At 60.1% G+C, this 22,900-nt stretch overlaps 6 protein-coding genes across 6 annotated transcripts; 4 read left to right on the forward strand and 2 right to left on the reverse strand.

Moving 5' to 3' along the window:
* Nucleotides 1–471: 471 nt before the first annotated feature.
* On the reverse strand, nt 472–2,911 carry A1Q1_00095 (uncharacterized protein; the record flags this gene model as incomplete). Its single annotated transcript, XM_014328936.1, has 4 exons — nt 472–2,529; nt 2,579–2,662; nt 2,718–2,828; nt 2,876–2,911. The coding sequence occupies 4 exons, from the start codon at nt 2,909–2,911 to the stop codon at nt 472–474; spliced, it is 2,289 nt and encodes a 762-aa protein (XP_014184411.1).
* Nucleotides 2,912–3,257: 346 nt separating this feature from the next.
* On the reverse strand, nt 3,258–4,418 carry A1Q1_00096 (uncharacterized protein; the record flags this gene model as incomplete). Its single annotated transcript, XM_014328937.1, has 4 exons — nt 3,258–3,556; nt 3,600–3,884; nt 3,934–4,192; nt 4,230–4,418. 4 exons carry the CDS (start codon nt 4,416–4,418, stop codon nt 3,258–3,260), a joined length of 1,032 nt encoding a protein of 343 aa, XP_014184412.1.
* A 1,838-nt stretch (nt 4,419–6,256) lies between these two features.
* Nucleotides 6,257–8,029, forward strand: A1Q1_00097 (uncharacterized protein; the record flags this gene model as incomplete). The annotated part of the gene is made up of 4 exons (XM_014328938.1): nt 6,257–6,610; nt 6,659–7,504; nt 7,638–7,954; nt 8,023–8,029. The coding sequence occupies 4 exons, from the start codon at nt 6,257–6,259 to the stop codon at nt 8,027–8,029; spliced, it is 1,524 nt and encodes a 507-aa protein (XP_014184413.1).
* Nucleotides 8,030–9,715: 1,686 nt separating this feature from the next.
* A1Q1_00098 (uncharacterized protein) lies at nt 9,716–14,466 on the forward strand (the record flags this gene model as incomplete). The annotated part of the gene is made up of 4 exons (XM_014328939.1): nt 9,716–10,084; nt 10,129–10,440; nt 10,494–11,558; nt 12,136–14,466. The coding sequence occupies 4 exons, from the start codon at nt 9,716–9,718 to the stop codon at nt 14,464–14,466; spliced, it is 4,077 nt and encodes a 1,358-aa protein (XP_014184414.1).
* Nucleotides 14,467–14,656: 190 nt separating this feature from the next.
* On the forward strand, nt 14,657–19,321 carry A1Q1_00099 (uncharacterized protein; the record flags this gene model as incomplete). The annotated part of the gene is made up of 1 exon (XM_014328940.1): nt 14,657–19,321. The coding sequence occupies one exon, from the start codon at nt 14,657–14,659 to the stop codon at nt 19,319–19,321; it is 4,665 nt and encodes a 1,554-aa protein (XP_014184415.1).
* A 480-nt stretch (nt 19,322–19,801) lies between these two features.
* A1Q1_00100 (uncharacterized protein) lies at nt 19,802–22,693 on the forward strand (the record flags this gene model as incomplete). Its single annotated transcript, XM_014328941.1, has 2 exons — nt 19,802–21,056; nt 21,108–22,693. 2 exons carry the CDS (start codon nt 19,802–19,804, stop codon nt 22,691–22,693), a joined length of 2,841 nt encoding a protein of 946 aa, XP_014184416.1.
* Between the last annotated feature and the right edge of the window lie 207 nt (nt 22,694–22,900).

A 22,900-nucleotide genomic window follows, 5' to 3' on the forward strand; every position in this document is an offset into this window, starting at 1 on the left:
CCATGCACACGGTCATCACAATGCACACGCAGACCATCACAATTTTCCTTCCTAGACTTTATAGCTCGTCAATAGATCAAAGTACATGCATTGCCGCCCGACAGCCTGACCGTACTTGGATCCCCTAGGTCTGGTACACTCACGACCTTGTTGCAGTAGATCCAATTGTGACAGCGAATAACCGTGACGCCTTCATACACAGTGCATAGACCGAGACGGGGACACCTTCCTCAGCGGACAGTCGCGAGTCACCCTGGCATCTTGGGCCGAGTCGTCAGCGAGATGTGGGAATCGGTGCAGAGGACAAATTCCGGGAACACTCATCCTCATCACACACCGAGTCTGCCACACACAATTCGGTCCACGCTGCACAGCCAGATCAAGTAGAACAAGTAGAACAAGTTGATTCAGCTAAATGCCGAGTACTGTAGTCGCACAAGGGTCGTCTATGTATTTCATACTGTGCGCTATCTAGAACAAGCCAAGGAGGTCCTCCTCGGCCGACTGGGGCTTATTATTACTGGGTTGCTGCTGTTGCTGTTGCTGCTGGGGCTGTACTGGTGACGCCGCCTTGGCGGGGCTGGCACTGCCAAAGTTGAGGCTCGCGAAGGGGTCTGCGTTCTGCTGTTGCTGCTGAGCCTGCTGAGCCTGCTGTTGCTGCTGTTGCTGCTGTTGCGGGGCTGGCGGGGCGGGGGACGCGACTGCCGGGGAGGCAAACCCGGGCGACGCGAACCCGGGACTGGGGGCGGGACTGGGCGCCGAGGGCGCGACACTCGTGCTCGAGAACAGGTCCATGAGCTCGTCGAGGGGGTTCGTGCTCTTGGCCACATTCGTGATCGTCTGCTGGCTGATCCCGCTCGCGCTCGCGCTCGGCGCGCCGAGGCTGGCGAGGTCGGCTGAGGAGCTCCCGGCCTCGGCGGCCGGCTCGTCGTCAAAGTCGAGCAGGTTCTCGGTACGCTGCGCGTTGACGACGGTCTGCAGCGCGCGCTCGCGCCCCTCGTCCTCGTCCTCCCGCTTCACGTCCTCGGCGCCCAGGCGGCCCTTGCCGATGAAGGTCGCTGCTGGCTTGTGGTACACGGAGGCCAGGGATGAGATCTCGGCCACGAGCTCCTCGAGGATCGCCGGGCTGACTGTTGTCTGCGGAAGGCTGATGGGTGGCCTGGCGGCCAGGACGACGCCCTTGGCCGCTGCTGGGTCCGAGGAGAGGAGGCGCCAGTAGATGTACGCGCGGTCGCGGACGTCGGCGCTGTCGCAGTCCTTCGTCGCCGCCTGCAGGACGGCCTGGACAATGCCCTGGCTCTCGTCGGGCTTCTTCAGGAACAGCTTCACGATGGCCGTCAGCGTTTGCAGCTGCACGGCGTACGACTCCTCCTTGAACGACTCGAGGAAGGTGCCGAGCAGCTCGTCCGCGTTCTCAATCTTCTCGGCGTACTCGCCCACGATCCAGATCAGGGACGCACGCGCTTCGGGTTCGTCGAGTTCCTCCAGCGATCCGCAGAGCGCGGGGATGATGCCCTCGTAGCTGTGGGGGTACTTTCGGAAAATGTCCTTGATCACGATCACCGCCTCCTGCACAACGTAGCTGACGCGCGTCTCGATCAGCTCCATCAGGACGCCGACGCAACGCTCCGCCGCACCCTCAATCTTGATCGCCGCCTGTCCGACCGCACGAACGGCCTTGCGCACAAAGTCGACGTCGACCTCGGACGCATACTCCTTCAGCTCGGACAGAAGAATGTCGACATTGCGTTCAGTCGCAAGGCGCACCATGATGTCGAGCTTCTCGACCTTGACGTACGGCGGGTCGTTGTACTTGCAGAAAAAGACGCGCATCTCGTTCTGCAGCAGCTCGGGGCGCTTCTGCAGCAAAAGGTTGATGTTGCGGAGAGCGACCCATTGGACTTCCGGCGCCGACGAGATGAGTGTCACGAGCGGCGGAGCCATCTTGCGTGTCAGGTTCTTCAGGAGGTCCTCGCGCTGCACGTGCTTGATGTGGATCATGATGACGCGAATCGCGCCGAGTACGACGGCGGCGTTGGCGTGCTGGAACTGCGGCATGACACGCTCGCAGATGTGCTCGGCCTCGTCAATGTCATTTGTGCGATACCGCGACAGGGTCGAGAGGATGGCGATACGGCCCCACTCCGAGCACTCGTTCAGCGCGACCAATAACTTGGTAAGCGTGGACTGGTCAATGATGAAAAGCGACTTGTTCGGTGCGTTCTCGTCCTCGCTCTCCGGCATCGCGAGCGCCGCCTCGTGAATGTCCGCCAGCGCCGTGACAGCGTTCGCAACGACCATCGGGTTTCCGTCGCCGACGAGGTCGCGCAGCGTCTCGATGAAGCCGTACTCGAGACACATCTCCGGCTTCAGGTCAAACACCTTGGCAACGCACAGCGCAGCCGTCTTGCGCACGTACGGGTTCTCGTCCCGGAGACATCGCGAAAGAGGCGTAGCGAGGTAGCTCAGGATCTTCTCTGCACGAAGCATCGCCATCGTTCGGATTGCGAGGGCTCGAATGAGGGGGTTCTGGTCTTCCGTGTCCTGTCTGTTAGCTTGAGAGGAGATGTTAGCTTACCTTGACGAAAGTGTTCACGGCGAGAATAACAAGCTCAGGCTGCGTCTTCGCATAATTCATGAGGTAGAGGTAGACGAGCTTCTTCTGCTCCAGGTCGTCCGTTTGCTGCTTGTCAGCTTCACCCGACGGTCGAGCTCACCATATTCTTGACGACATCGGGGAAGAGACCACTGCAGTCCTTGCCGATCGTGTGGTTCGCAATGACCCTCTTGATAGCGTCGGCCCGGCGGTCGCGGTACTCGCTGTTGAGCTGCTGGCGCAGCTCCCAGTTCTCGCCTGTCATTAGCTCTTGCTTACAGTTGGATAGCTACCTTTCCTGGGAGGAGCAGCCATGGTGTCGTGCGTGTCGTGCGTGGGGTCCGGGAGAGTTGTCAAGGCGCACTGTCAGATCGGCCAGAACGAGAAGATGGAGGTGCTGGCGGCGGCGCTGGCAGCGACGCGCTGACGCTGGAGACGCGGATTGATCCCGCTAATCGGGAACGTTAATGTACGCCCCTTATCTGTTGTCTTGTGATCGGCACGAAATTTCTATTCCGACCCTGCCACCGTTGCCGCCGGGTTTGTAACTCTACTGACTGCGTCTAAATGCTAAATGATGCATGCATACGAAAACATGGCTTGCGATATGGAGTTACTGAGATTATACTGGCAAGATAACAATGAATGATTTGGGTAGTGTTTACTGGGCAACAGCGCCGGCATTCGGGCGCTTCAGGAGCACAGCGTCGCCCTCCATCTCGTCCTCGGTCGTGCTGGGGCTCGACGCCTTGGCCTCGGGCTCGAGCAGCTTCTCGGGCGCAGAGTCGATGATGGCCTCGGGCCTGAACTTTTCCTCGACGACCTCGTCGGCAGGCGCCTCGATGGCCTTGGCCGAAGTGGAGATCTCGCGCAGCGTCGAGAGCATCTGTTCCCGGGTCTTCTCGAGCAGCTCATTGACGTCGTCGGCGGTGAGGCCCTTCGTCGGAATCGGAGGAAGCACTGCATGTTAGCTTACTTGCCAGGATCGTTTAGCTTGACTCACCCTTGACCTTGAGGTTACCGGGGTCAAGACGGGTGCGTCCGTCGAAGAGGTGGTGGTAGTTCTCGCAAACGACGGGAACGATGGGAATCTGCGCCTGAACGGCGAGGTGGAAGGCGCCCTTCTTGAATGGGAGGAGAGCGGGCTCGGCGTGGGAAGCGCGGGTGCCCTCGGGGAAGATCCAGAGAGAGACACCGTTCTTCTTCATCTGGTCGCCAGCCTGCTGGACCGTCTTGAGGGCGTTCTTGCGGTTCTTGCGGTCGATGAAGACGGCACCGGACAACCACACTGGATGTAAGCGGCGGACAGACACACGGACCTTCAAACCATTACTCACTGAACTGGCCGAGGACAGGCGACCACTTGAGCTCCTTCTTGGCCATGATGGAGGAGCGCTTGGGAAGGATCTTGCCGAGATAGAGAATGTCAAAGGCCGACTGGTGGTTGCCAATGATGACGGCCGACTGGGGCTTGCCGTTGTTAGCGGTGAGCAGCTTCTTAATGTGCTCCTCGCCCTCGACCTCGCAGGTGACGCCGATAAGGGGGCTACAGATTTGATAAAATGAACGAGCGCCATAGTAGTTGATGTTGAAACGCTGCGTGTCAGCTACGCTGGCGAGATAACTAGCTCACCTGGCCTGTAAGACTAGCGAGGACAGAGATGACAACACCCCAGGCGCTGGCCGCGCCGAGGGTAGCGATAAAGATGGTGGCGTTGAAGTACAGACGGGCTCTCTGCGAGGAGCGGGACAGAACGCCGAGGGTGGAAAAGGCGACTGCAGATGCGACTGCGAGGGGTTTGAGGATCCAGCCTATTCCCATGGTGAGTTGAAGATGAGTAGAGTTAACGAAGGTGAAGATGAGATGGAGGACAAAGTTGATGGCCCCACGGCTGCTCTATACGCCGGACGCGGTCTGGAAATCTCCTCCCTGCGGTGGTGGAGTGGACTCCCGCACGTGGCTCAGGCACCATGGGGAGTGGCGAAGGATCCACGGTGCATCCACCGGCTTTTTGGCTGCTAGTTGCCGGCGCCGGCTTGGCTAGCTGACGAATGGCGTTGTACGCGACATGGGTGGCGGCGGCCGCGCTGTAATCTGAACCACGGACGGAATGCTTTGTAGTTCTGACGCTTAAGTAGTGTGTGGATGGTGTAGTTAGTGAGGTCATGGGTGTGTGGAGGCCGTGTGTCTGGCGATATCGCGGCAGCCACGTTCTCTCGCGATCGACGTCTGCTATCGGCCCTGTCACTGCTATCTTATACCTCATAGCGCGCTAGTATGATATCCCTTACCATGTGTAATAAAGTTCTGGTCCACCTTTGTCGCGCACCGCGTCCGCCGCGGCACCGCAAAGTCCTCACTCCCCACTTCCCCGGGAAAGCACATGCTACGAGGTGACAACGAGGTTCGTTTCGAGGCGCCAAGCGACAGATGTAACACTTCCAGGCGGTTCACGAGACATGTCAGACAGACCGCATTCTCCGAGTGCCGTGCGTGCCGGGGAGCATGCCGAGGGATAGGCCGAGGCTTGAAGCGAGGTTCCATCTGAAGGAGACAGGGATGCGGAAATTAAATGACCTGCTTCCCGCAGCGGGGCCGCAGTGTGAGCGCGCAGGCTGTGACGCAAGCAGCAGCGAGGACGCGAGGTCGAAGGTCGGTCTGGCGCGGTCTCGATTCGTGACGCCCAGGACTTTGATGACCAAAAGCTGAAGCGATGTCCAATGCGGGCGCCCGCATTTGCTGGTGTGTCATGACATTCCCAGCCACTGGCACATGCCTACACGGTCGCCTGTTCACGTAGCGTCTAGCCGCCGGAAGCACACAGATTATCAAGCACACGACACACGATACACGACGCCAGGCGCCATGGCGGCCCAGTAGTTCACCACGCCGGAGAAGCCCGTCAGCTCGTATCGTGTAAGCCAGTGCCTTGTGTGTTATGCTCGTGTGGGCAGTTGTGTGGGCGAGTGCGAGATGCCGGTTCGGCAGCCCCGCGGGGTGTGTGGCGGGGGCGAGAACCTCATCTCAGACGTCATGGTTGTCTCGGTGGTGGGCGTCTACCACCACTACGAATGGAAATCAACCCCGATTCTTTCCAACATGCAGATCGAGAAGCAAGCACAAGAGCAGTGGCTCGTTACGAGCCAATGCCCCGTAACGAGCTCCACCCCGTTACGAGAGCTGCACGCTATTCTTGGGCCCGGAATGACCCTAAATCCCGTGGGGAACGCGGCAAAACTGGGAGAAGTGCCACGGCGCGAGAGCAGAGGTGCAAACATAAGCTCCAGAAACAGGAACATTGGCTGATGTCGGCTTCCTGACATGCCCTGAGGTCACGTGACCGCGAAGGCATCAGACGCGGCCGGACTCAAATCTCAAGATCGCAACCTACGTCTCATGATGCTTCTTTGTTATCCTCAACGCCGTCCTTGGTACCCGCGGGCGGGTCATGGACGGCGGGGCGGTGGGGTTGTCACGTCGGTTCAATCCCCGTTACGACCGTTCTTTGCAGCATATATAAGGCCTGTCTGCATCGTCAGCTCTGTTCGAAACAAGAACTCACGGATCTCTCTCAGAAGAGCCACGAACCTCCCCTCTAAGCCACTCCTCACACCAACCAGACTCCCAACTCCATCCAGCCCCACTCTTCCACTTGTACCATGGTTGTCCGCCTGCCTGCCTCCCGCCTGGCTGCTAACGTGGCCAAGGCGGCGTGGGCTCGCCCCGCCTCTGTCGCTGTGCGTGGGCTCGCCAGCCCCGCCTCGGACCGTATGGCCGTGAAGGGCAAGCCGTGGTCGAACCCGTACCCCGAGGACCAGTTCAGTGTCCATCCCCACAACGGATTCCTGCCCAAAGACGAGCCCCTCGAGAAGCTCCCCGAGGAGTACAAGGAGATGGAGAGCCTTCTCAACCGCATGTCTGTCAAGACGAAGGATGGTTCCCCCGGACTCCTCGCCACGGGCGACTTTGGCGCTGCCGTTGACGCTGAGCTCCCCGAGTACGACCTCAGCAAGGTCACTGACCAGCGCCTCCTTTCTGGTAAGTCCACTTGTTAGCTTTAGCTGACACCAGCCCTCTACCGTGACCTCACCTTTGTCGCTTCGGCCTACCTCCTCGAGCCCTGCAACCAGCAGTACAAGGAGGATGGCACGTACGGTCTCGGCCGCCAGACCCTTCCCCGCAACATTGCCGTCCCCCTGAACGAGGTCGCTGCCAAGATTGGCCAGCGTCCCTTCATGGAGTATGCTCTCTCCTACGCTCTGTACAACTACAAGCGCATCGACAAGTCGAAGCCTCTCGAGTACGACAACTCTGAGCTGATCCGTGCCTTCTCCGGCTGCCCGGGTGAGCACGGTTTCATCCTCGTCCACGTGGCGATGGTGAAGCACTCTGGTCCTCTGACCGCCGCCTCGATGGCCGCTCTCGACGCTGCCGCCATGGGCGACCGCCCGGCCTTTGACAAGGCGATGCAGGACATGCTGGCTTCGTACAACACCATCAACCAGACGATGGAGACGATGTGGGGCCGCTCCAAGCCCGAGGCGTACATGTCCTACCGCACCTGGATCTACGGCACGAAGAACCAGCCCATGTTCCCCAACGGTGTCATCTACGAGGGTGTTTCCGACGAGCCGTTCAAGATGCGCGGCGAGTCGGGTGCCAACGACTCGATGGTCCCCCTCGGCGACAACCTGCTCGAGATCACCGCCCAGATGCCCACCAACCCCCTCACCGAGGTCCTCCGCGACTTCCGCACCTACCGCCCTCGCAACCACCAGAGCTTCATCAACTACGTCCAGGACCGCGCCACTGCTGTCGGCGTCCGCGACTTTGCCCTGAAGAACGCCAACTCGGCTGCTTGGTACCTGGCTAATGTGGACCAGATCCGCCAGTTCCGCAACCGTCACGTGAGTGTGGCACCCAAATCATTTTCCACATTTCCACCATAATTTCGCCACCTACACCTCTTCCACCTTTCCTCACGCGTTTCTACACCGTTTTCCTTCGTTTTTCTTGCATTCGGGCTGACTGTTCTTTAAGTGGTCGTTTACCAAGAACTACATATTGAAGTATACAAAGCATCCCGTCGCGACTGGAGGCTCGCCTATTGTCACCTGGCTGCCGAACCAGCTCGACGCCGTGCTCCAGGTGATGGTCGAAACAGACAAGGTCATCGACCGTAACGAGCTCGACCCCAGCCTTCACCAGATGGTCGACGAGATTGGCCAGCGCGCCGACGCGCAGCAGCGTGTGCTCCGCCGCGAGGTCGCGGCCCTGTCGCAGGAGCGCGGCGCCCAGTCCGTCGACGTCGACGGTGTCGAGAAGGGCAGCCCCAAGGCGAACGAGTCGTATGCCGCGTAAGTGGGTCTGAGAGGAGGCAGCAGCTGCCCAAGAAGTTTATGAATCATGACCGAATCTAGCATAGGTTGTAGTGTATGCATTCAGGCTCTTTTTTGTGTCCCAATGGTCGAGGGGTGAGGTTGTCCCTCTGGTTGAGACTGCTTCGTCTTGCTTACTCATAGACACGATCAAGCGTCGTCTACTTAGTAGTTCTCAGACACCATCTGAGCTCACAGTGCAGACCGTCAGGAAGCAGCCACCTGGAGGTCTCTCTCTTTTGCGACACTTCAGGAGTCAGGGGTCCTGATCGACCTCCCTGAAGTCAAGGAGACTCGTATCGAGACCTCCAGCGACGCATACGGGCGTACCTCGAGAGCTAGGATGCCCCTCACAACTATGCTGAGCCACATTAGAGCTTCTGACTGTGACAAAGTGTCGAACCAAGTGGTGCACGCTCCAGGAGTTCGAGCTGAACACGCGGGGAAGGATCAATCTGTCCCGAGACAGTCCTCCCGATGCATACGATTGCATCAGCTGTTGCATCAGAATACTTCGCCAGTCACCACACGCTGCTTAGCGATGAGGATACGAGAATGGAGCCATGGACGCCATGGACGACCCGGCGCTCGGAGACATGCCAACCCAGTAGGGGGCCAGCGGGCCAGCAGACACAGCCAGTGCCTTCCCAGCGGCAAATTAGGTCCCGCGTGCCTGAAACCACATGATGACATCGCTGTCTCGGCCACCTGTAAGCACCAGCACACCATCCACCATGTCAACACGCACGGTCGACATCCCCGCCGACGTCAAGGAGGCGCTGAAACAGTTCCGTTTCCAGAAGAGCAAGGGCAATGCGGCCATCAGCGGTGAGCTGCGAGTCTCACGTTGTAGCTAACCCCAGTGCGGATTGTCAAGAATGACCTCGTCATGAAGGTCGACGAGGAGTTTGAGGACCAGGACATCGAGGAGATTGCTGAGGGTGAGCTATGGCGAGTGGGTTTAGCTGATAGCAGAACTGCCTGAGAACTCGCCCCGATACGTTCTTCTTTCCCACGAGCTTGTGAGCTGGATTCATCTGGCGCCAACTGACGACAGAAACACCCGGATGGCCGCATCTCGTACCCTCTCCTGCTGATCAATTGGTGAGCTACACGTCTACGAGCGAGCTAACGCCAGGGCGCCCAGCGGATCGCCGACAGACTTGATGACGCTGCATGCGTCGTCGCTGTCGTACTTCCAGCAGACGGCCGAGGTCGCCAAGGTGAGGAAGGTTGAGGCTTGCGTGACTGACGATCAGATTCTCGAGGTCCGTGACGGTGCGGAGGGGCTGACGACGGATGCGGTGAACGAGAAGCTGCTGCAGAACTAGAGCGGGCAAGCACGTTGTAGATTTCGATTTGGTCATTGTCATCATATGAATACACTGTCGATCGCACGCATGCACGGTGAGAGCAGCTACGTCTGTATGGAAAAGCGGAAGCAATTTCGCCGTCGTTGGTTGGAAGTTTCCCGCGCCTGCCTTCGTCTCAAGTTTGCTCGTTTCCCTGGCTCTGCCATTTTCAACTTTGAACTCCGTCCTCTTGCTGACTACACCCAACATATCCCCCATTGCTACCTAATCCATCTCTGTCGCTGCCTTATAATACCGAGCAACAAGCCCCGACTGCACCCCCGCCCCGACGGCGCGCCCACGACCGGCCCTTGCCCGTCTCCTCAGCCCGGCCCTGCCCCACTCCAACATCCGAGTCTCTCGCCACCGTGCACCACGACCCAACTTCATGGTTGACCCATCCACACCTCCCCGTCACAGTCATCCCACACCCGCCCTCTCGTCGCCCGTCACTCCCCCGCTCCCCTCGACCCCGACTGCGTCCCACAGGATCCGCTCAAGGAACCCAGCCCACTCCGCCCCCAAGCAGGGCCAGGATGATGACATTACCATGCCTACTCCGTCATCTGTGAGGCATTGGGCACCGGGGAGTTCCCCCAAGATTGTTTCTGCGTCGTCATCCCCGACCCCGACGCCGATGGAGGTCGAGTCTGGCGACGACTTTCCCTCCGACGAGCAACTGAGGGACATCCAGAAGGCGCTCGACGGGGCGTCCGATGGAGATGCGGCGCAGAAGCGAGATGAGCTCAAGGACATGGTGAGTCACACACACAACGCCGCATCACTGACAGCCAGCTCCAGTCCCTCGTCAACGTGTACACGAGCCGAGTTCCCTTCCTGCGCGAGCAGGTCGTCGCCCAGCAGGAGACAATTGCGACACTCCAACAACAGGCAAAGCTTTCGCAGTGTATGATCGGCATCGAGCGGGACAAATTCGCGGCGGAACGTGCCAGCTGGCAGGCTGAGACGCAAGCCATTCTCCGAGCCCGTGAGGCCGAGGAGGCAGCTGGCACTCGTCCGAAGCGAGTCCTCGACCTCGACGTCGGATACCACCAGGAGCTCGAGGCTGCGAACAAGCGTCTCGAGATGGACAACCGTCTCATGGCCCCTAGGGTGAGTTTCTAGCTCCGCCTTGATAAACTGACATCCAGCTGGTCGACACTCAGAAACAAATCGAGTCGCTGGTCAAGGAACTCCGTCACCTGCGTACGCACGTCATGATGAACACGGCGGTCTTTGGCGAGGGCGAGGGTACCGCCCCGCCCGAGCGCTCAGGACGTACGCGGGGCACAATGGGCGATGCGCGCGCAGAGCACCTCCTTCTCGCGGCGAAGAAGGTGCGAACGATGCGCTCCTCGAACAAGGACATCGGCCATCTGACGCTGGAGGAGCTGCGCAAGCGCGGCGTTGTCGGACCAGACGGCGGCGTCGGCTACTCGGAAGGATACGGCGGGGACGATGAGCCAGTCGATTCTGACGAAGAGAAGCCGCTTGCATCTCCCGCCCGTGGGAGCAGTTCGACGCCCCTCCTCCCCCGGCCGAAGAAGAAGCGCGCCCCGACAACGCCGTCTCGTGCCCGTGGGAACCGACAGGCGCCGGCCACGACGCCCGGCGGCAACTTCAACGATCTCCTCCTCGCTGCCGAGATGGCGACTCGCCCCGGAACACCAACCCGTGGTCAACCCGCGACCGTTAGCGCCGCTCGCACGACCCACTACGTCCCGTCTACCTTTGAGAGTCCGAGCAAGAAGCCGCGGCATGCGCGCGAGGCGCCGGCGACGGTCGAGTGGTCCTCCCGCCGCATGTGGAACAGCGACGTGTCGCCCCGTGCTTCGTCGTCAAGGCACGAGGAGGGCGCATCCGCTCTGGATCTTCTGGCGCAGGCCAGTCAGGACGTTGCGACTGGCGGTCCATCACGCCTCGAGGGCTCCTCGCGAGGACACACGCCCCTCGGTCCCGCCATCAAGCTCGACCAGACGCCGACACCCGGGCGGGGCTTCCCGTCCGCCGACGACCCGTTCGACACCTTTGCCTCGCCGACGGCTGGCGCCGCCGTCCCTGGTCTCGGCAAGTACGTTCACCTCAGCAGCGCGATGCCGGCGCGCCGTGTGCGCAGCCCGTATCTGAAGTGGACAAAGGAGGAGGATGAGCTCCTTACGCGCGCGGTGATGGAGCATGGCGAGAAGTGGGACCTCGTGTCCAAGTGCGTCCCGACGAGAAGCTACCACCAGGTGCGCCAGCGATGGCTGCGCAAGACGGGCGCATTCGACAAGAAGCCGGCAGCCTCGACGACGGACCCGTCGCCTCTGGGACGCACACAGGGAGAGCAGGCGAGCCCGACGCCAAAGGGGCGAAACAAGAGGAAGGAGCAGCAGTAACAAGTGACAGCAGTACCGTGTACCTATTGTATGCATATGTTCATAAGCTCATAAAATCATTTCGTGTTGTGAAGATGCAATGTCAAGGGTTTGTTGATGTCGCACGTGGTCGCAGACGTTGCGGGCGGCGTTCTGCCCTTTAAGCATAGAAATCGGCGTGAACCGCGGCATGTGCAAGTCAGAATGCAGGACACTGTAGACGATCACTCCCGAGACCCTGAGGTCACGTGAGAGGTTTGCTTCCGCGAGGTCACGTGACTGGCATCACGTGACTCCAGGACCAGCCCCCCCGGGCTAGTCACCCTTAGCATAGCTCCATAGGATTGCATGATGACACCACCGTTCTTAGCTCAGGTTCTATGGTAGCCCTCCCGCTTGGCTACATTGGTGAACGACTTTAGGAAACGAGCAAGGCTGCAAGCGTCGATAGTCTCTGGCCGGTTCGCGAGGCGACGACCGAGGAGAAAAGACGGCAACCGAACCCCGAATCCGAGTCAACAATTTTCTCGACGTAAACACACAGCAAGGCGACGCCCTCACCCCACCTTCCCCACCCAACAACACCCGCAAGGTGTCGTCCAAACCAAACACACCGCCCCCGTGGCCGTATCCAAGGACAGAGGTCGAGCGAAGCGTCAGCAGGAGTACGCGAAGCGCAAGGAGACGCCAAGGGCTCCCTTCGCCAGCGATCGACACCTCAAAGGACCTCCCCGACAAGCGCAAATCCTCCTCTGCGAAGCGCAGAGACGGACACGAGACCGAGACGGGCGACCAGCAAGAGCCGGAACAGCAAGCCGGCGACGAAATGAGCACGCAACACGACGACCACGACACAGGCGGCCAGCCTACGGGAGAGTCGATGCCCGGCGGCATGCACAGCGCTCCCACCGGTGGCGGCCCGCCGACAGAACAAGTCCACGACGCCCCTCAACAGACGACGGGACTGGACTTCGAGAACATGACCGAGCAGCAGAAGTCGACAGCCATGCTCAACCTTCTCCTGCAGCAGTCCAAGACATTGGAGCTCCAGGGCAAGGAGATCGCGGCGATGAAGTCGCGGCAGGACAGGCTTGAGCAGGAGAAGTCGTCTAAGGCGACACAGCGCGCGAAAGGCTCAATAACCGCGATCGATCGCGAACTCCAGGACAACGTGAAGACCTGGAGGCGCGAAGTCTCTCACGGAGCGCCGTCGGCAGGCGAACCAAAGGGACCACAAGGGAAGACAGTGGAACGACGCGACACAGGCGACGACCCCACCCAGAAGCCAAGGTCCGTTCGACGCCACGACGCGCGTGGCGACGAAGCAAACGTCCAGACTCCCAAGCCCGCCGACGCGACCAAAACGGACCGAGAACAACCCCATCTGGTCCAGACGCAGCACCCCTCTCCACGTTACGCGGCGGGGATGATGAAGGACGGCCGCGGCTCGACGACATCGACATTCCTGGAACGCCTAGCCGCCCAACAGACCGAGCTGGATGAGCAACGGCAACAGTTTGCTCGAGAGCAGCAAGAACTGCGCATGATGCGCGAGGACTTGCAGCGGCAGCTTGATCTCCTCGAGAAGCGTCAGCAGGAGCCCGCGCGCGTCCACTACCAGGAACAAGCCGTGACACCCCAACCGCAGCAGCAGCAACAGTTGCCGTCATCAAGTCACATGACCAAGCACGGCCACATGACCCCGCCGGACGAGACGTTCGAGTACCGCAGGCAATCGAGAGAGGACGACGACCCATTCGTCGCCCGTGCCTCACGGTCGGACCCTCGTCAGCAGCGCGTAGAACAGGACCCCCGCAAACGCCTCACCTACGACGGCAAGTTCACGTACCAGGCCAAGGATATTCCCAAGTTCAGCGGCTGGGGCGCAGGAGGGAAGGACCTCTTGAGTTTCATCCGCGCGATGGACAAGCGTCTGACGCACTGCCCGGATGAGGAGATCACGCTCCGACCGGCAGTGATGTTCGAAGGGTCCGCTCTGGAATGGTACGACCTGTTGGATGACGACGTCGTCAACCGCATCACGACGTGGGACGAGTGGAAGACGCTCCTCAAGACGAGCTTCCTCAGTTGCGAGCACATGTACCTGGTCCAGACGGCCGCCATCAACAAGATCTTGAAGCGTGAAGATGACGTGCGCGAGTATGCCACGACGAAACAGAGCCTGCTTCGCACGGCGTTCCCGGAGATGTCGGAAGGGAACATCGGCTCTCTCATCCTCACGGGGACGCCGGCTGAGTGGCGCGCGGGAATCGGATACAAGCCAGGAGTGCACTCGCTGCCCGACCTTTACCTGATGATGCAGCAGCACGCCCCCCAGCTCAGCGGTATGTGGTGGAATGAGCAACTCGATCGCCGCGACGGCGACGGGCGACCGACGGCCGAGTTCTACAAGAAGCTGGAGGACCTCGACTCCTCATCATTCACGCTGGCGCCAAAGAAGAAGGGCAAGGAGAAGATGAGCACGCCAGGCTCGAACCAATCGACGCCGTCCCCGCCCTCACGGGGCCAGCCACCGAAGAACGCCGAGTACTGGTGCCGAGGCCAGGAACGTGTACTTGGCCGCCCGCCGACTCATCCGACCCCGCCCAAGGTGCCCTGCCCGAAGTGCAACAGGGGATACCACTACAAGGAGGATTGCTTCCAGGAGGACGAGCAGCCTCAGCCCCAATCCAACCCTAAGCCTAGTGCCCCTGCGCAGCAGAACGCGAACAACCAGCCGGTCCAGCAGAATAACCGGTTTCGCACTGCTGGCCAGCAGTGAACAGCCCAAGGGCGACGTGGAGTTCAACTACGTCGAAGATCCATGCGACTTGAACTACCGCCCGAACAACACATTCTGGATCAACTCTCAGCGCGAAGCGAGGACCCGCGAGGAACATGTGCAGAATAGCCTCGCCCTCATCGTGCACAAGTCAAGCGAAAACTAGAAACAACAAGAAACATTGAACAATATGTGCAATACGACCCCCAAGACCTTTGAGCACCAACCAAGGGCGAACGAACGACGACAGGCGACGCCGGTCGGCAGGCCATCAGATGCCCCCACCGACGCCCCAGTCATGGGGAACCGGGCGCAAGGCACCCGCGACCCCGACAAGACCTCAACACCGGCGAACGTCAGCGGGTCTGCCCCAAAAGGACCCGCTCGACAAGTAACCACCCCCCCATTGACGGCAACGGTGGAGGAGATCGAAGACGACGAGTCGCCTAAGATCAAGACCCACCAACGACTACCCACGCCGCCAACCCAGAGTCAGAGCGAGTCGACACCGAGCGAACCGAAGCGGAGGAAGAGCCGGTCGCCGCCCCGGAAGAAACCCGGATCGAAGAAGAGCAACAGACCAGCACGATCACGGTCGCCATCACGCCAGCGAGCGAAGGAGAACGCAGCGAAGTTGAGAATGGAACCGGCACGGGTCTTCAACGTGGAGACACCGTATCGACTGGTTGGCCATTGGGACAGGTCAGAGGACGTTCCCACCCCACTCAACGTCGATGTAACGGCGGGCAGCGACCCAAAAGTACACCGCGCGATCCTGGACTCGGGCGCTGATGTCTGCCTGGTTGGAGAGGAATATCTTCGAAACGACGTGAAGGGTTACTTCATCGAGGACGCAGCAATCATATCCCTCAAGACAGCCAACGGAATGGTCGACTCGCTGGGATCGGTAGACATCCCAATCTCGTTCGGTGCGCCGGACGCGCGGCGCCCACGGGACTCTTACAAGATTCGCTTCCACGTCGTATCCGACTTGCCCAAGGGACTCCTCATCGGCATGAATGCGATAATCGCCATGAGGATGTCGTTGTTCCCACACCTGGGGAAGATCGAGATCGACGGCCGCAGTTACAAGGCCCGTTCGACGAGGCCACGCTGCCCGGACCCTATGAACGGCGACCATTCCAGGGAGGTCAGACTCAGGGAGACCTTCACGCTGCGAAAGGTCGGCCCCATCAACGTCCCGGCAATGATGGACCCGGTCCGCACAAACCTCGACATGATCATAGACCCGGTCGACATCGGCAATGGGAGCAAGCTGGTACGAGGGCCACGCGCGGTGGTCCAGGGCGGAAAAGACAGTTTCCAGTACCAACTGTTCAACGCGACCAACAGGCCGATACGACTACCGAGGGGGACGCTTTTGGGCATCGCCAGGCCGGTGAAGCCAGAGCAGATCACTCCGATGGACCGAGTCGACGAGATCATCAACAAACTCGAAGCGGAGGAGAAGGCGATTGAACAACAGCTACCCCTGTGCGCCGTCGCGGAGTACCTCGGAGGCGGGATGCCGGAAGAACTCTGCGAAGAGGACAACAAGGAGTACATGAAGCTGCTGGAAGACATCACCATCAACCCCGATCTGACGACGGAGCAACGACAGCAAGTCGAGCACCTACTTAAGATCAAAATGAAAGCATTCGCCAGCGCCAGGAACCCGATGGGAAAGACAGACCTGGTCGAGTTCGACATCGACACCGGCGATGCCAAACCAGTCCACATGCCGCCGTATCGCGCCAGCCCAGCTCGACGAAAGATCATCAAAGAGCAAATCGAAATGCTCCGCGAAGCAAAGATCATCCAACCCTCCAATTCCGAGTGGAGCGCGCCGGTAATTGTGGTGGAACAGCACGGCAAGCACAGGATGTGCATCGATCTACGAGCACTCAATCGAGTCACGATTGGAGACTCCTACCCGGTGCCACGTGTCCTGGACATTCTCGAGTCCCTGGAAGGAGCCCAATGGTTCTCAAGCTTCGACCTGAACAAGGGCTACTTCCAGATCCCGAACACCAAGAGAGCCCGAAGAAGATTGGCGTTCCGCACGCAAGACGGCCTGTGGGAACCATTGAGGATGCCCTTCGGAGCGAAAGGAGCACCTGCCACCTTCCAACGGTTGATGGACCTACTACTGGCGGAGGGACGCTGGTTGTGGGCCATGGCATACATCGACGACATCATCGTCTACTCGAAGTCGTTCGACGAGCACCTGAAGCATGTCAGCTGGACGCTCCAGCGCATGATTGACGGTGGCCTAACCCTCGGAGCCAACAAGTCGCATATGTTCATGAAGACCGTGGAGCTACTAGGACACAAGGTGTCTAATATCGGTATCATGATGGGCGACAAGGCTGTCGAGGCGATCAAGTCGCAGAAGAGACCAACGACAGTGAAGGAACTTTCAAGGTTCCTGGGCCTGGTCAGCCACTGGAGACGCTTCGTGAAGAACTTTGCTCGAGTATCAGCACCGCTCCGCGACGTCAAGAGGGCTGCGGCGAACCTGAAGCAGACCGACCTCGACTGGACCCCCGAGGCCGAAGCCGCATTCACGCACCTCATCGACGCGTTGACAAGTGACGTCTTGTTGGCACACCCCGACTACTCCAAGCCCTTCATCATCGAATGCGATGCATCGCAAGACGGCTTTGGAGCGGTACTCTCGCAGCGAGACGAGAACGGCTATGTGAGACCCATAGCGTTCATCTCGCGCCAGACAATCGCGGGCGAGAAGAACATGAGCGCCACGGACCTCGAGTGCTCAGGAGTCATGTGGGCGCTCGACAAGCTTCGACCCTACGTAGAAGGATCGGACATCGAGCTCCGCTGCGACCACGAAGCGCTCAAAGGTTTGGCGGACTACAAAGGGCAGAACAGGCGTATGATCCGCGCCAGCGCACACCTTATGTCCTATCTGTCAGACATCAAGTTCATCTATCGTCCGGGAGAGAAGATGGCACACGTCGACCAGCTTAGCCGCAATCCCCAACCCCTGACCCCCGAGCAGATCCGCAACCTGCAGGAAGCCTGCGAGGTGTATCTGGCTGGTCGGTTGGAGGAACAAAAGGCGGAAGAAGATCACGACGATCCGAACGACGTGGCCGAAAGCCTGATGTGCTGGACGATTGAACCAGACACGACATTCAAAGACAAGATCATGGCCGTGTCGGAGTTGGATGAGACGTACACCGAGCTGGTCGACGAGATCCTCATCCGCTACGACATTCCCGACAGTAAGCCATACGATCGCACGGTGTGGCGACAGGTGATGCACCACCCACGCAAGCCGTTCATGATCAACGACGGCCTGCTCTATACATCGAGCCAGGCCCGCAACACGCACACGATCGTGGTACCAACGGACGAGACGCTGCGCACCGACATCTTGAAGTTGTACCACGACACGACGCTCGCTGGACATCGAGGTGCCGACAAGACCTATGCGGCGCTCGTCGATCACTACTACTGGAAGGGCGTGCTGCGCGACGTCAAGCAGTACGTACGCACATGCGAGAAGTGCCAGCGATCCAAGCCCGACAACGCATTGCCACCAGGACTGTTGAAGTCCCTGCCACTGACGAAGCGCCGGTGGAACATGATACAGGTGGACTGGGTTGTCGGCCTGCCGGAATCAGGACCCCAGAAGTTCACAGCGGTCATGGTCGTCATCGACCGCATGTCGAAGAGGATCGTCCTTACGCCGACGCACGATACCCTCAACGCGTCGTCCATCGTGCAGCTCATGTTCGACAACGTGTTCAAGTACTTCGGACTGCCAAGCTGCATCATATCCGACCGCGATTCTCGGCTGACTTCGGACCTTTGGCGCAGCCTGATGAAGTATCTCGGCGTGCAACACAGATATGCAACCGCGTCACATCAGCAGACCGACGGCGCAACCGAACGAGTCATCCGCTGGTTGAAGGAAGCCCTGCGCTCCTACGTCAACAAAGAAGCCTCAAACTGGTCATCCTTCGTCTCCAGACTGGAAGTTGCACACAACGCGAGCGTGCAGGCGTCAACGGGTATGACGCCGTTCGAGCTTGACTTGGGACGTATCCCCTTCTTCCTACATGGACCATCCAAGCCCGATCTCGCAGGCGATCCCGACGCCACGAGGCTGAGACAGAAGATGGAGCTCGACGCAATCATAGCGCTGGACCTGCTCGACAAGGCCCAACGCGCACAGAAGTCGCAGTACGACGCACGCCATCGAGAGGTAACCTACAAGGTCGGCGACCTCGTCCTGATCCAATCCGACGTCTATTCGCCGCAAGAAGGCGTGCGCAGACGTAAGCGCGGCGCAGAGCAGCGAGGTCGCAAACTCGGACCGACATTTTGGGGACCGTTCAAGATCACCGACATACCTCACGACAACGTGGCGCAGCTGGAGCTGGCTCCAGGCATGCGCGCGCACAACAAGATCAGTTTCGCCTATCTCAGGAAATACCATCCCAGGGCCCCCGACCCAACCGCTGTGCGAACTTTCGACTGTGTGGTTGACGCCAAGACAGTGCACAACGGCGAGGTCCGGTGGCGGGTTAGATTCAAGCCAATGATGTGGCAAGGACAGGAGATAACACCAGCCGACGAATGGGTTGACGAGACGACACTGAAGTTCTTCGGCGGAGGAGCCATAGCCGAGGAACATCGAGAAGAGTGCGAACGTCGCTCAGGCGCCTACCTGGCTTACAAGCTGTATACATTCAACACCCTCGACGATAGCTCTGCAACCTACCTCCAGGAATCTCGATCCGCTCTGCTTTCGACGCTGCGGGACGCAGCTCATCAACGGCGGGGGAGTGTAGACGATCACTCCCGAGACCCTGAGGTCACGTGAGAGGTTTGCTTCCGCGAGGTCACGTGACTGGCATCACGTGACTCCAGGACCAGCCCCCCCGGGCTAGTCACCCTTAGCATAGCTCCATAGGATTGCATGATGACACCACCGTTCTTAGCTCAGGTTCTATGGTAGCCCTCCCGCTTGGCTACAGACACCCAGGGATCATGGAGCATTGAGCAGAAGCCTGAAGCTTAGAATAGGACTCATGAAGCGAGAGAGAGCAGAGAGAGCAGAGGAAGCGCGACATCGGACAGGAAAAGCACGAGGTGCCTTCAGGTTCAACGTGCGGGTAGTCACATGGTGAATGAGGTCACACCGGACTTGGCCGGGGCAGCTCTCGCGCCTTATCTTGCACGACTGGCATCAACCCACCCACCCCTTCCCACTGGCTAACCCCATCCGGTCAAGGAGAGTGCACCTCGTGGGTCGACTTTCTGTTTCTCCCACATCCTTCATCCGTTCGATTCTGCATCGACAATGTCCGCTCAAGCGCGCTCCAGGCGCGCAGCTGACATCGAGAAGGCTCCTCTCTACACCGACAACCCCTACGATCATGAAGAGGTCGACGACTCGGGCAAGAAGAAGGGCCATGCGTTTGCGTACACCGTCAACGGACGTCCCGTCCTGAGCCTCGTCATGCACCCCGTGTTACTCTCGCTTGCAACCCTCGTGCTGTTCGGCTACCTCAACTTCCCATGGCCCGACAGCCCGCTCCCCGACCACGTCCAGGAGGGCATCAAGCGCTGCGAGGCGATCAAGGCTGGTCCTCCGAACCATCAGCCGAACGCAGACCGCAAGACCTCTGACCGCTTCGTGAAGGGTACGCGTCCCGTGTGGCTCAAGAACGGCACGGTGTGGACGGGCGAGAAGCGCGGCGAGCAGGTGCTGCACGAGACGAGCGTCTGGCTCGAGGGCGGCGTCATTCGTCGTGTCGGGAAGGAAGACGGCGATTTCGCCGACCTCGTTGCTTCCTCAAAGGACAAGGCCGAGGAGGTCAACCTGCACGGCGCCTGGGTGACTCCGGGTATCGTTGACCTGCACTCGCACTTGGCTGTCGACCCCTCGCCGAACCTGCGCGGTAGCGACTCGACCAACTCGTGGAAGCAGGCCGCGCAGCCGTGGCTCCGTTCGCTTGATGGGTTCAACACGCACGACCAGGCGTTCAACCTCTCCATCGCGGGCGGCATTACGACCATGCTCGTCCTCCCCGGCTCGGCTGGCAACATTGGTGGCCAGGCCTTCACCTTCAAGCCGCGTTGGACCGAGGAGAACACGCCGCAGAGCATGCAGGTCGAGCCGCCCTTCGTGATCCGGAACGGAACGTGGGAGCGTACCGGCGCATGGAGGCACATCAAGCACGCATGCGGTGAGAACCCGCTCCGCGTCTACGGCAACACGCGCATGGACTCTGCCTGGGACTTCCGCAAGACATACGACGCCGGCCGCAAGCTCAAGGAGAAGCAGGACGCTTGGTGCGCCGCGCCCAAGGAACAGAAGGAGGCGTTCCCCGACGATCTCCAGTTTGAGGCCGTCGCCGACATTATCCGCGGAAACGTCAAGGTCAACATTCACTGCTACGAGACTGTCGATCTCAACGACATGGTCCGTATCTCGAACGAGTTCCAGTTCCCCATCTCGTCATTCCACCACGCCCACGAGGCGTATCTCGTCCCCGATCTCCTCAAGCAGACCTGGGGTGGAACCCCCGGTGTCGCCATCTTTGCTAACAACGGTGGGTCTGCAGCTGAGACTTAGCTGATATCAGCCCGTTACAAGCGCGAAGCGTACCGCGGTACCCCCTACGCTGCCAAGATCCTGGCCGATGCTGGCCTCTCGGTCGTGCACAAGTCTGACCACCCTGTCCTCGACTCGCGCTACCTGATCTACGAAGCTGCTCAGTCGCACGCCTTTGGTCTCAACTTTTCCGAGGCGCTGTCCTCTGTCACCACTCACAGCGCCAAGATCGCCGGTCTCGACCACAGGATGGGCTACATCCGTCCCGGATACGACGCCGATGTTGTCGTCTGGGACTCTTTCCCCCTCGCGATTGGCGCGACGCCCAAGCAGACGTACATTGATGGTATTCCTCAGATTATCCACCCGCACGTCCAAGAGAAGCCCAAGGACGCCCAGAAGATTTCTCCTGCCGGAGACTACGACAAGGAGGCGGCTGAGGCTGTCGCGGCCCGCGGTGACCCCGACCTCCGCCCAAAGCACAAGAGCAAGCGCGTTCTCTTCGAGAATGTCGAGGGCTTCTACCTCGACGGTTTCGACGTGCAGGGCGTGCCTGGCCGTGTCGTTGTTGACGGCGGCGAGATCACCTGCGTTGGCAAGGACTGTGCTGTGACTTCCGGCGAGCACGAGACGGTCGACCTGAAGGGCGGCTCGCTTCTTCCCGGTCTTATCTCGACTGGTTCTGCCCTCGGCCTCGTCGAGATTGCGCAAGAGGAGTCGACGTGGGACGGCGTCGCCTACGACCCCGTGCACGAGAAGGGCCTGCTTGAGGGCATCCTCGTGCGTGGTGCCGACGGCGCGCGTTTCGGCGGCAAGGACCTGCTCATGGCGTACAGGGAGGGTGTGACGACTGGCGTCACCTGGCCCGTGTCGGGCGGCCTTGTCGCTGGCCTCGCCTACTCCTTCTCGACCTCGGCTGAGCACCCGCTCGCCAAGGGCGCCATCGGCCACCCTGGCCCGGCGCTCGTGCTGACGCTTTCGGGATGGACGACGGACATGACCGAGAGCGTGAGCACGCGCATCGCGCTGCTGCGCAAGATGCTCGCGGGCGAGGGCGTCAAGGGCGAGCTCGCCGAGGCATTCAAGCGTGCCGCTTCTGGCGAGCTGCGTCTCGTCGTCCAAGTCTCGTCCGCGGACCAGATCGCAGCCCTGATCCGTCTGAAGCAGAACGACGCCAAGAAGCTCAAGCTGACGATTTTCGCGGGCGAGGAGGCGTGGATGCTCGCCGACGAGCTGGCCAAGGAGGACATTGGCGTCATTGTCGCCAACCCCCGCCCCTTCCCTGCGTTCTGGGACTCGAGACGCATCCTCCCCGGCCCCCCGCTCAGCAACCACACGCTGCCCTCGTACCTCGCCTCTCGCGGCGTCACGGTCGGCCTCGGCATCCACGAGGAGTGCGACGCACGCCTCGCCCGCTTCGAGGCCGCATGGGCGTACACGGCTGCCCCGCACGTGTTCTCCAAGAAGCAGGCCGTGGACCTTGTCTCGGGTAATCTCGAGAAACTCCTGGGCCTCGATCTCAAGAGCAAGGCGGACACGGGCTTTGTCGCTTATGAGGGCGACTTCTTCTCCTTCCAGGGACGCGTGCGCGCCTCTCGCGCTCCCGGGCAGGAGGACATGCACCTGTTCCTGTAGACCATCCAGTAGTTATGGAGTGAAGTAAAAGAAACAATGCAGAACGAATTATCTTGAATCTGGGTGGAAGTGGATATCGCCGAGGAATCCAGGTCGGGCATCGGCTATATGCGGTGACTTGGGTGACTGACTCCGGGCACATCACTGGTCCCCTCAAAATAGCGTCATTGCCTAGCTTCCGCGACTTCAGCATCACCGCATCACACA

This window comes from Trichosporon asahii, assembly GCF_000293215.1.
Source record: "Trichosporon asahii var. asahii CBS 2479 unplaced genomic scaffold scaffold00002, whole genome shotgun sequence".
Taxonomy (NCBI): domain Eukaryota; kingdom Fungi; phylum Basidiomycota; class Tremellomycetes; order Trichosporonales; family Trichosporonaceae; genus Trichosporon; species Trichosporon asahii.